The following is a 13,872-nucleotide window of genomic DNA, read 5'->3' as shown; positions in this document are numbered from 1 at the left end:
TGTATGTACTCTGATGTGATTGGGTAGCATATTCTATAAATGGAAATTAGGTCAAAAAGGTTGATAGTGTAATTCAGTTTTATATCCTTTTTGATTTTTCTGTCTACTTGTCCTGAGACAATAGTGTTAAAGTCTCTAATTGTGTTTGTAGAACAGTCTATTTCTCCTATCAGTTCTAACAGTTTTTGCTTCTTGTATTTTGAAACTGTGTTCTTAGGTGCATACACATTTGGGATTATGTTTTCTTGATGAATTAATGCCTTTATCATCATGTAATATCCCTTTTTATTGTTGTCCACTTTGTTATAATAAAGCCATTACAGCTTTCTTTTGATTTTCACTCGCATGGTATATCTTTTTCCATCCTTTTCTTTTTAGCCTATCTATACCTTTATTTTTATCCAATCTGGCAACCTCTGCCTTTTACTTGGGGGGGTACTTGGACCACTTACTCTTAGTGTTAGCCTTAAACCTACCATCTTTCTAGTTGCTTTCTGTTTGTCTGATCTGTTCTTAATTCATTTCCCCTTCTTTCCTTGCCTTTTAATTTGATCAGTTGAGTATTTATTATGTTTTTATTTAATCTTCACTAGACTTATTAATCATGCATTAAAAAAATTTTTTTTGGTGGATGCCCTGAAGTTTTCAATATAGATCTTTAACACAGTGTACTTTCAAATAATATTATGGCTTTTTTGTTGTTGCTGCTATTGGTCTGCAATCAGATGAGGTTTGCAACAGAATATAAATCAACTGTATCACTAAGCACATTGTTTAGTACCTGACTTTTTTTCAGATCAAGACTTTCTTGATGAAGTAAGCAGTATGTTTACTACATTCTTGCACAAGCTTTCTGTGTTTTTGTGGTCTAGTAATAAAACCGTCACAGCCCAGCACCACTCCTCAGACCACACTTTGAGTAGCACACTGGTCTAAGCCATAGGCAAGATTATCTTTAAGGATAAGGAGGCATATGTCTTCTTCTACCAGTGCCTGATGCATGATCTAGAGCCCAGTACCTTCAAGGAAGGAGCAGTCCATTCTTTTCTCAATTATCTCAAAGTACATAAAAGATATCAAAGTAAATAGCCCATAGTACCTTTGACTAAAGACTTCTTTTCTCAGACACATGCACCCCTATGTTCACTGCAGCACTATTCACAATAGCCAAGACATGGAAAAAACCTAAATGTCCATCAACAGATGAATGGCTAAAGAAGATGTGGTACATATATACAATGGAATACTACTCAGACACAAAAAAGAACAAAATAATACCATTTGCAGCAACATGGATGCAGCTAGAGATGGATAAACAACAAGATCCTACTGCATAACACAGAGAAATATATTCAGCATCCTATGATAAACTATAATGAAAAAGAATATTAAAAAGAATGTATAGATATATATCTCAATCACTTTGCTGTAGAGCAGAAATTAACATAACATTGTAAATCAACTACACTTCAATTAAAAAAAGACTTCTTTTCTCATATTCTCAAACACTCCACAATTTTTGTTTTTGCTTTACTGTTTTTTGCTTTACTTTTTATTGAAGTATGATCAACATATAGAAAAGTGCACATATCATAAATGTACAGCTCAATGAATTTTCAGAAACTGATTACACTAGGGTAACCAGCACACAGATTGAAAAACAGAACACCATCAGCACCAAAGAAGACCTCCTTGAGTCCCCTGCCCTTTCAGTCATCAGGGGTACCTCATCAGGGGTACCACTATTCTGACCTCCAACAGTGTACCTTATAAGTTTTGGATACTTATATGAATGGAATTGTATAATATGTACTCTTTTGTGTCTGGTTTCTTTTGCTCAACCATTATGTTCATGAGACTTATCCATATTGTTGCCTGTAGTTTTAGTTCATTCATTCTCACTGCTGCACAGCATTCCATTGTGTGACTATCTCACAATGCGTATATCCAATAATCCACTGTTGATGGGCATTTGTATTGGTTCCAGTTTTTAGCTATCACAAATAATGCTGCTTGGATTCATCTTAAAAAAGAATTTGTAAACTTTTTTTTTTTTTTTTGCATTACACAGGCCTCTCACTGTTGTGGCCTCTCCCATTGCGGAGCACAGGCTCCAGACGCGCAGGCTCAGCGGCCATGGCTCACGGGCCTAGCCGCTCTGTGGCATGTGGGATCCTCCCGGACTGGGGCACGAACCCGTGTCCCCTGCATCGGCAGGCGGACTCTCAACCACTGTGCCACCAGGGAAGCCCTGTAAACATCTTTTGATGCATTTCTGTTTGGTATATTCCTAGGAGTGGAATGGTTAGGTCATAGAGTTGGCATGTGTTCAGCTTTAGAAGATATTGCCAAACAGCTTTCTGAAATTATTATATCTATTTATTCTCCTGCTGACAAGGCATGAAAATTCCATTTGCTTCACATCTTCACCAACGCTTGAATTTTCTGTATTTTATTTTAGCCATTCTAGTGGTTATGTAGTGGTGTCACACTGTGGTTTTCATTTGATGACTACTGATATTGAGGATGTTTGCACATGTTTATTTGAGAAACATTTCAGATGCTTACTTGAGAAATGCTTGCTCAAATCTTTTGCTTACTTTTTATTTGGGTTATCTGCTTTTTTCTTACCGATTCATAAGAGTTCCTTATATATTCTGGATACAAGTCAGATATAAGTACTATATATATCTTCACTTACTGTCTTATTTTTTCACCTTCTTAATAGTATTTTTTGATAAACATAAGTTTTTACTTTTACTGTAGTTAAATTTATCATTTTTTTCCCCTTTATTGTCTGCATGCTTTTGGTGACCTGTTTAAGAAATTCTTATGTACCCAAGGTCATGAAGATATATTCCTCTCCTTTCTTCATAAACTTTTATTATTCTACTTTTCATATTTAGACCTTTAGTCATCTGGAATTCATTTTTGTGTATGACATAATGTAGGGGGTCAATATATTTTTTCCATATAGATATCCAATTGACTCACATTCACTCCCCACCAGAGTGGAGTATCATCTTTATTGTAAATCAAGTGAATACAAACATGTGAGTATTAATCTTTTTCAAGGATGTCTTGGTTATTTTTGGCCCTTATATTTCCATCTACATTTTAGAATCAGCCTATCAATTTCTATTTAAAAAATCCCTGTTGGGATACTGATTAGAACTTAATTTAACACATAAATCAATCTGAGGCGAACTGAAATCTTTATAATATTGTCATAATTCAGGAACATGTTATATATTAATCCATTTATTTGTGTCTTCTTAATATGTCTTAGTTCATCTTAATATTTTCAGTTTTCAGTGTAGAGAAGTGTTATTTCAGCACAATAACATTTTGTGCACATTTTGTTAGATTTAATCCTAGGTAATTTACATTTTTTGATGCTATTGTAAATGGTATCATTTAAATCAATTTCTACTTGTTTGTTGTTTGTATATAGAAATTCCACTGAGTTTTTAATCTATGTTAACCTTTATCCAGTAGCTTTCCTAGTTCTAGTGGCTTGTCTGTAAATTCTTTTGTATTTTCTTTGTATATAATCATGTCATACAATTTCTTTCTTTCCAATTCTTATGCCCTTTATTCCTTTTTCTTTTCTTATTGCATCAGCTGGTACTTCCAGTATGATATTGAATAGGAGGCCCTCTTGTTTCATTCCCAGTCTTAGTGGCAAAGTTTTCAGTAATTCATCTTTAAATGTGATGTTTGTAATAGATTTTTGTAGGTACTCTTTATCAGATTTAGAAAAATTTCTTCTATTTGTAGTTTGCTTCTGCTTATTATATTTCAAGTCAATCACTTCAAGTCATCAGTATAGGAAGTGAGAGTTAATGTTTAGAGCTCAGCTCTGCACTTCTGGAGGACACCAGATCCACCTCTGCATTTGCCTTTAGCCAATGGTGACATTTTCCTTTCGCTACACCTGAATCAGCCATTCCATCCCAGTCCTCCAAACTCCCAAGTTTCTGACCACTATCAGTTCTGTAGGTCTGCTAATTTCCTGCTGTTAACCCCCAAACCGATTTTTCTACACTTTTGCCACTCTACCCCCAACAGGCATTTATTCTGAAAAGTGGCAGCATCCTGTTTTCTCATGTGGAGTAATAATCTTTGATGTGTGTTTAAATTTCAGTTATTCTTATAGCTGATTTGGAATAGAGAAAAGATGAGAACTGGTTAATATTTCTAGCAAATTGCTCTCAAACCTGCTGTACTCAAAAAACAAAGCACCTAAAGAATATACAATGGAGAAAAGACATCTCTTCAGCAAGAGGTGCTGGGAAAGTTGGACAGCTGCAGTAAATCAATGAGGTTAGAAAACACCCTCACACCATATGCAAAAATAAACTCAAAATAGCTTAAAGACTTAAACGTAAGGCATCACACCATAAAACTCCTAGAAGAGAACATAGGCAAAACATTCTCTGACATAAATCATACCAATGTTTTCTTAGGTCAGTCTCTGAAGGCAATAGAAATAAAAGCAAAAATAAACAAATGGGACTTAATCAAACTTACAAGCTTTTATACAGCAAAGGAAACAATAAACAAAATGAAAAGACAACTTACACAATGGGAGAAAATATTTGCAAATGATGCAACCGACAAGGGCTTAATTTCCAAAACATATAAATAGCTCATACAACTCAACAATAAAAAAACAAATAACCCAATAGGAAAATGAGCAGAAGACCTAAATAAACATTTCCCCAAAGATGACATACAGATGGCCAACAGGCACATGAAAAGATTCTCAATATCACTAATTATTAGAGAAATGCAAATCAAAATTACAATGAGGTATCACCTCACACCAGTCAGAATGGCCATCATTAAAAAGTCTACAAATAACAAATGCTGGAGAGGGTGTGGAGAAAAAGTAACCCTCCTACTTGTTGGTGGGAGTGTAAATTGGTACAGGCACTATGGAAAACAGTATAGAGGTTCCTCAAAAAACTAAAAACAGAGTTGCCAATATGATCCAGTGATCCCATTCCTGTGCATATATCTGGACAAAACTATAATTCAAAAAGATACATGAACCCCCATGTTCATAGCAGCACTATTCACAATAGCCAAGACATGGAAACAACCTAAATGTCCACTGACAGATGAATGGATAAAGAAGATGTGGCACATATATATTATACAATGAAACATTACAAAACCATAAAAAGAATGAAATGATGCCCTCTGCAGCAACATGGATGGACCTAGAGATTGTCATATAAGTGAAATAAGTCAGACAAAGACAAATACCATATGATATCACTTGTATGTGGAATCTGAAGTATTCACAAATGAACTTATCTATGAAACAGAAAGACTCACAGACACAGAGAACAGACTTGTGGTTGCCAAAGGGAAGGGGCGTGGGGGAGGGATGGATTGGGAATTTGGGGTTAGCAGATGCAAACTATTATATATAGAATGGATAAGCAACAAGGTCCTACTGTATAGTACAGGAAACAATATTCAATATCCTGTGATAAGGCGTAATGGAAAAGAATATAAGAAAGAATGTGTATATATATAAATAACTGAACACTTTGCTGTAGAGTAGAAACTAACACAACATTGTAAATCAACTATACTTCAATTAAAAAAATGTAGTACCTAAATATTATGGTTGATAGGCAATTCAACCAGACTGAATGAAAAGACATATAATAAACTTTTCAGGCATTTATGACACCGGCACTTTAGGAAAATACTCTTAAAATAAGGCAACTCTCTTACCATATGATCCAGCAATCCCACTCCTAGGCATATATCCGGAGAAAACCATAATTCAAAAAGATAACATGCATGGGACTTCCCTGGTGGCACAGTGGTTAAGAATACATCTCCCAGTGCAGGGGGCACGGGTTCAAGCCTTGGTCTGGGAAGATCCCACATGCCGCAGAGCAACTAAGCCTGTGTGTCACAACTCCTGAGCCTGAGCTCTAGAGCCCATGAGCCACAACTACTGAGCCCACGTGCTGCACCTACTGAAGCCCACGTGCCTAGAGCCCGTGCTCCGCAACGAGAAGCCACCGCAATGAGAAGCCTGCGCACCACAACGAAGAGTAGCCCCTGCTGGCCACAACTAGAGAAAGCCCACCTGCAGCAACGAAGACCCAACACAGCCATAAATAAATAAATAAATAAAATTTAAAAAAATATATACATGCACCCCAATATTCATTGCAGCACTGTTTACAATAGCCAAGACATGGAAACAACCTAAATGTCCACTGACAGATGAATGGATAAAGATGTGGTACATATATGCAGTGGAATATTAGCCGTTAAAAAGAATGAAATAATGCAATTTGTAGCAACATGGATGGACCTGGAGATTATCATACTAAGTGAAGTAATTCAGACAGAGAAAGACAAATATATGATATCACTTATATGGGGGATCTAAAAAAATTAATACAAACAAACTTATTTACAAAACAGAAACAGACTCACAGACTTAGAAAACAAACTTATGGTTACCAAACGGGAAAGGCTGGGGGAGGGATAAATTGGGAGATTGGGATTCACACATACACACTACTGTATATAAAATAGATAACCAACCAGGACCTACTGTATAGCACAGGGAACTCTGCTCAATACTCTGTAATAACCTATATGGGAAAAGAATCTGAAAAAGAATAGATACATGTATATGTATAACTGAATCACTTTGCTGTTTACCTGAAGCTCATATAACGTTGTAAATCAACTATACTCCTATATAAAATAAAAATTAAAAATATAAGGCAGTTCTCTACTATCCAATGATATGGAAAGTTTTACCAGCACATGTTTGTTAAGTGGAAAAAAGTTAAGATACAGAAGAGAGGATATAGTGTGTGCCTTTAGGGTAAAAACAAAGGGTGGGAGGGAGTGAAAATAAGAACTTTTATTCATACTTTATTATATATGCATAAAGAAACTCTGGTAGGATATCTATAGGGGAGGAGGTGGAGTGGGAAGAGAAACTGGGCAGATGCAAAGTTAAGAGAGAGATTTTGTATACCCTTTATAACTTATGATTTTTGAACCAGGTGAATATAATACAAAATTAAACTTTAAAAAGAGAGAAGAAAAAGAAGATGCTCTTGAAGACCCTGAAGTATAGAAGCTGGTGAGCTCCCACATAGGACTTCCCTTTTCCCCTTCTGTCTCTCTAGGCTGTGGCTCCAGGAGTCAAACCCAGTCCAGATCTTCGATGCTAATCAGTAAGCAGAATGGCAGTCAAGAGATCTTTTAAATATTTCAGTAAGTAAAGGGACACTTTTGAAATAGAATGGACAGAATTTGGTGGCTGATTATATATGGGGACCGTGGATGACTGGACTTCCAGTTGGGCCAATTGTGACTTGAGGACAGTAAGGGGTGCAGCCCTGTACAGATGGAGATACAGAGATCTCAGCAATAGTAATTTTGGAAGAACGTTCGGTATAGAAACCAGGTGGCAGTGGGTTAAAGTGAAGCGGAGAATAAGACTCTTAAAAAGGATGAGGAGTGAAGGGAGGAATAAAGATACTTAGGAGAGAAGAAAAGTGGACAGAAGTTGTTAGAAAAGGGAGGTCTGAGCACCCTTGTAGGCTGAAGGGCAGAAGCCAGTGGAAAAAGCCACTGGAATAAATTCCTTCCTCACCTTGACATCTAAGGCCTCCTGCAAAATGATTTCCTTCTGGCTTTCAAGACTCAATTCCTGATAAACAACAAGGTCCTACCATATAGCACAGAGAACTATATTCAATAAACCATAATGTAAAAGAATATTAAAAAAGAATGTGTATGAGAGGGGTGGGATAGGGAGGGTGGGAGGGAGGGAGACGCAAGAGGGAAGAGATATGGGAACATATGTATATGTATGACTGATTCACTTTGTTGTAAAGCAGAAACTAACACACCATTGTAAAGCAATTATACTCCAATAAAGATGTTAAAAAATGTGTAAATATATGTATAACTGAATCACTTTGCTGTACAGCAGTAATTAACACAACATTGTAAATCAACTATACTTTAAAAAAACCCCTCAATTCCCAATATTCCCTTTGATTAAGACAATTGGGTCACTTACTACTCTCCACAAAGTGATCCTTATCTGTCTTTGTTTTTTGTTTTTACTCAGCATATAGCCTTGGCCTGGAGTCTTTCCACAGATCATCCTATTGATCCCATTGGGCCTCCAAGTCTTGAACACCATTGCAAAGTCTTTTTCTGATCCCTGAGTGTGATTTCCTCTGACTTTAAAACTCCCAAAGTACCTTGTATTTCTCTTTTCACCTCTAATCAGATTAAGCCCTTGAATGATAGCTATTGGTGTACTGTCTCATCGCTCCTTCTTGCGATTGTTATCCCTGCAGCATTCACACAGCACAGGGATTTACACATCGGGGGAGCTCAGCAAATACTAGTTGAATTCACAGTGAAGGGAAGAGAAGAATTCTTAATAGGGACTGAGGTTTAATGGTCAGAGAGTTCTCAGGAAACTGCTCTCCCAGCCAGGAATCTACCCTCAGTGGATAGTGGTGGCTCTGTTCATCCAGTGTTAGGCTGGGGAGACGAGGCCATGGCACAGCACTTGGAGTCCCAGTCTGAGGGAAACCTCCACTCATCTGTGTGGTTCTCTCTTCCATCCAGGATGTGATTAATCATCTGTGCAAAGTGACGGAACTGTTGCTACATACAATATGGATCTCCCAACGTTGAAAAGTCCAGCATAAAAGAGTACATAAGATAGTTCCATTTTATATGATGTTAAAAACAGGCAGAAGTGAACATGGTGGGGAAGGGAAGAGTCAGGTGGCTGGGGGCGGCACGGGGGTTTCTGGGTGCTGGTGTCCTACTTCTTGGTCTGACTGACGTCACGTGGGTGTGTTCACTGTGACAATTCACTGAGCCATACACTTATGATTTGTGTACTTTTCTTTAGGTATGTTACACTTTATTTCAAAATTTTATTTAAAAATATTTCCTGTGCATGTGTGCATTTCTTAATTATCCAATTGAGCTGTTCCAGCAAGAGAACATTAAAAGGCAACAGGAAGTTGGTCACACACGACATTAAAGCAAACCCCCTTCTCTAAATGCACCATTCTTGGCTGCCTTGATCTGCAGGAAGATCTTATGTTGCTGCAGGAGAGACTGAATTTTATAGTACAAATCTGTTTGAAAAAAATTCCCATAATTACATGTTGTATCAAAAAAATAAAATAAAATCAGCCAACAGGAAGGAAATGGAATTGTTCTCAGCAGCACAGCAATGTCTTGGGTTGCTTCCTCTTTGTAGTGCAGCATAGGGTAAACAAAATGAGCATCCTGGTGGATTTTATTTTAAGCAGGTTTAACTATGATAAGCACAAGATACTTAAGAAATAAGTGGAATGCTTGTTTGACATTGTCCCAGACGTTAAGGCTGTGTACTGGAAGCCTCCATCACAGAGGCCCAAGGAGTTATTCTTTTGTTCCTTTCCTTTCTACTCCAACAGTTCGTGGTTATTTTTCACTTGGATTTGTAAACTCCTGGAGGGCAATATTCCCAATTCTGGGAAACAACTGTTGATGGTAAAAAGGAAGTACAGGGAATGAATGATTGCAGCGGTAAAACGCTTGCTTGTCGCAGAAGTGCTACCCCGTCTTCCTTTTTGGCCTCCCCAGTCTTTCCTTCATGACCTAAGCCCCACAGCACCAATGTTTTGTCTCCATGGCACATAGGGTTTGACTCTGTATTTGCCTTATCTTCCCCCACAAGGCTGGAAACTTTCAGGTGGCAGAGATTGTGCTCTTCGGGTAGAGGATGGATCTCCTTCTGCACCATGTTTGCTCTTGTATGGGCAGAGGCTTGCTGCATGCTCCTTCCCTGGAATGTGAGCTGCTTGGGGGCAGGGACTACAGGTTCCTCATGCTGTATCTTCCTTGTTTGGTACATAGCAGGGGCTCAGTTGGCCGAACGAAGAAAAGAAGGGAAGGTGGATCGGGTCTCCCAGTTTCAAGATTCTTCAGATGACCAACTTCCTGAGTGCTGTAGAAAACTGTTAATTGCCTCGTGGAAAAGCAGTCTATGGTCTATACTGGGAGTCTAAATGGCATCCCTCCTGTCCCTACTGGTCACCACACTCTAACTCTTAATCTGTATAGGGTGGAATAAAGGCTGTGAGTTGGGGGAATTCCCTGGCGGTCCAGTGGTTAGGACTCAGCACTTTCACTGCCTGGTAGGGGAACTAAGATCTCGCAAGCCATGTGGCATGGCCAGAAAAAAAAAAGAGAATGTGAGTAGGCAATGGGGCTGAAAATTTGAGCTTATTTCCCAGGAATTGGTCCCCTTGCTATAGGGAAACTGTTTTTAATTGTGCCTTGGCATTGATGGAAACTTTAAAACAAACATTCCATGCTGCCTTACAGTACTGTCATTTAATGTCACTTTGGTTGGAGCCTGAGGGAATCACTAGACATCTTCAGAGTCCTTGCATATGCTGTTTTTAAAAAATAAAATTTACAATCTGTCCTTAGGAAAGAGACTGAATTGGAGGCAGCCTGGAAGGTGAGGTAGAAGCAAATGTATAGGAGTTTGAGAAGTGGAGAACTCTGAGGCCTCTATTAAACAGTAAGAACAAAGTTATTAAGAATAAGAGTTTCAATCTGGTAAACCTTGCAGAGTATATGCAACTAGAGAGCAGGGATGGAGATGTGCTCTTACTTGTGTAGCATCTAATAGCTCTTTCTAGTCGTGAAGTCTGACAGATATTGTATAGACTATATATTCAATAAATGCAGACCAGTTTCTACATACTCATTGCTATTTTCTTCAGTTGTGGACTAATTTGTTAGTAATTATTTTTTCTTTGCAGTACAAACTGCTATTAACTGTAAGAGGTAAAGACATGGGTAAGTTAACCATTAAATCTCCCTCATCTAAATCCCTCTTATGTTGATCATCAAACACATCCTAATGTGAAATCTTTGTAACATGCATTTGGCATATACTTAGTCTCAGGTTAACATTAAGTTCACAATTTGAAGCTTGAAGTTGATGAACAGAAACACAATTTAAAATCATAAGCTGGTCAATGATTTGTTCTTCTGGAAAAAATGTTAAGTCTGTAGTTTCGCACATGTTCTTCTTCCAGATCAGCAGTTTTTGCATATTCTAAGTGCAAGGTACTTGCACTTATTTAATACATTTTCCCACCTCAGTGAACACACAGTTACACAAGTAAGAGTTTAGATGTATAAACGTTAAGTTTTAACAGTGGTTGTCCCTGCAGGGTAGATCTGGGGGTTTTCTGTTTCCTTATTTTTGCTTTTAAGTATTTTCTGAGTTTTCTGTAATAAGAAAATAATCTCGATTTTAAAACAAGAGGGAAGTTTTGTTTAGAACACGTAAATTTAATTAGAAATATTCAGAGAATCTGATGGTTGCTCCAAGAGCCACATCTTCTCCTTCCCTCTAGACTTACCCCTAATGAGCCCATTTCCATGTTGTTAGTATAGTCTAAGATGCAAATTTGATTGTGGCACTTCCTCACTTTGAGTTAATTCCCTCCAAAGGTACTTCAAGTGTCACTGTTCACACTTATCTTCCCGTGTAAGTCGGTCGTCTTTCAGCTCCAAGGGACAGAAGCCTTACAAAATACCTTAAGCAAAAATGAGGAATTCGTTCACTCATGTAACTGAAAAATCCAGGCAGGGCTAGATCTAGGAGTTCCAAGATGGCATTATGTCGTCTTTCCTGGTTCTGCTTTTTTCACGTTGGTTTTATTTCTAGGCAGGCTTGGTCCACCTGAAGGAAACACAGCCATTGGTGTCTCCAGGCCCACTTGGTCCTTAGAACTCTAGATCTTGAAGAGAGGACTTGGATTGGTCTGGGTTGGGTCATGTGCTCTTCCATGGGGCCAGTCACCCTAGAATGGAACGAGGAGACTACAGAAGAGGAAGGAGTGTTCCGCAAAGGAAGAGATTTTAGGCAAACCATGACTGGGCTCCAGAACCATCACTTCTGCAGGGGTGCATAATTGAGCAGCTTCTTGGTCAGGTCCATGTGGGCCAGCAGTATGCAGCACTGCAGGGAGTCCTCCTGGGTATACTCGGCTTGCAGCAGCCCCTGGCAGGCCTCCCACTTGTTGCTGACGATCTTGCTACACGTGAAACAGTGCACAGGTATGATTATGGCAACAGCACAGCATCTGGCTGGTCCTGAAGGCTGTCCCACCATGGAACTTGCTAAATATATGTTAATGAAGTAGACATGAGCTGTGAATCACATTAAATACTAAATTATGCTAAATTAAGTATCACTGGCCTTTGAATATAATGTTATAGTCTCACTTGATATTGGTGTATCTGATTAGCTAGGTAAAGGGGTCTTACCTTGGAGTCCACAGACCTTTAGGGGATTTGACAGAATTCAGAGGATATGTGAACTTGGATGGGGAAAAAATTACTTTTTTTTCACTAGACTGCAACTGAAATTTAGTATTTCCTTTGATTATAAATGCATACAGTGCAGAGCTGTTTTAGGCAGTAACGTGACTTCGTCACTAACAGAAATCAGGTCTTTTCATATCACATTACAGTTGCAGAGATCTCAATATATTGTTCATGCTACTTCAATGTCATAGCAGTTATTAAACTCTCTGCTAGATCTGGTTATTAAACGAACATATATTACTGTATCACACACACACATATTTTGATAACTTACACTTTAACATAATTGGTTTTATAATGCTATGCATTTTATTTTCTGCACTTAAAAACATTATTCTGAGAAAGGATCCATGGCACAAAAAGTTGAAGTGATCTAGGTATTCACTTAAAACAAGATGAGACCAAAGTGTGATGATTTGACTCCAGAGAACTTTAGCCCACTCTACTCTTTCTAATGTCATGCTGAAATAGAGATGACGAGCCTTTTGGACAATCCAAAAACTACAGACCTATGTGTGATTTACTTTAGTTTCAGAGGGTCTCTGGGCTAGGTTAGAAGAGTGGAGTAAATGCATTTGGACCTACTCAAAAACTTATAACTAAATGCTGCAGACATTGGCTTAGGAGCTTGCTAAAGAAGACAAATTTGTTTCTTTGTGTGGTTATCTGCATAGGTATCTACCAGAATAGGATTTTGGTTATCAAAACTCTTAGGGCAGAAAATCTACAAACAACAAATGCTGGAGAGCATGTGCAGAAAAGGGAACCCTCTTGCACTTTTGGTGGGAATGTAAATTGATACAGCCACTATGGAGAACAGTATGGAGGTTCCTTAAAAAACTAAAAATAGAATTACCGTATGACCCAGCAATCCCACTACTGGGCATATACCCAGAGAAAACCATAATTCAAAAAAAGACATGCACCCCTATGTTCATTGCAGCACTATTTACAATAGCCAGGTCATGGAAACAACCTATATGCCCATCAACAGACGAATGAGTAAAGAAGATGTGGTACATATACACAATGGAATATTACTCAGCCATAAAAAGGAACAAAATTGGGTCATTTGTAGAGACGTGGATGGACCCAGAGATTGTCATACAGAGTGAAGTAAGTCAGAAAAACAAATATCATATATTAACTCATATATGTGGAATCTAGAAAAATGGTACAGATGAACCTGTTTGCAAGGCAGAAACAGAGACACAGGTGTAGAGAACAAACGTATGGACACTAAGGGGGGGAAAGCGGCAGGGGGGTGGTGATGGTGGGATGAATTGGGAGGTTGGAATTGACGTATATACACTAATACGTATAAAATAGATAACTAATAAGAACCTGCTGTATAAAAAATAAAATAAAATTCAAAAAAAACCCCCCATAAAACAGAAACAAAAAAAAACCTCTTAGGGCATGCTCTGTAAGGTTGTG

At 38.1% G+C, this 13,872-nt stretch overlaps 1 protein-coding gene and 1 pseudogene across 1 annotated transcript in view; both read right to left on the bottom strand.

Annotated features, from left to right (window-relative positions):
* The window catches only part of LOC131757519 (uncharacterized), a 74,738-nt gene extending 64,912 nt beyond the window's left edge, over positions 1 to 9,826 (bottom strand). The window contains exon 1 of the mRNA XM_059065082.2: positions 9,743 to 9,826. Within this exon, the coding sequence (XP_058921065.2) occupies positions 9,743 to 9,826 (84 nt within the window). The remainder of the gene's footprint in view (positions 1 to 9,742) is intronic.
* Positions 9,827 to 11,598: 1,772 nt separating this feature from the next.
* LOC131756814 (DNA-directed RNA polymerases I, II, and III subunit RPABC5 pseudogene) lies at positions 11,599 to 12,220 on the bottom strand (annotated as a pseudogene).
* Positions 12,221 to 13,872: the final 1,652 nt, after the last annotated feature.

This window comes from Kogia breviceps, chromosome 5 (genome assembly GCF_026419965.1).
Source record: "Kogia breviceps isolate mKogBre1 chromosome 5, mKogBre1 haplotype 1, whole genome shotgun sequence".
NCBI classification, from domain to species: Eukaryota; Metazoa; Chordata; class Mammalia; order Artiodactyla; family Physeteridae; genus Kogia; species Kogia breviceps.
Note: the sequence above shows the minus strand (reverse complement) of the source record. Positions and strands in the feature narration are given on the sequence as shown.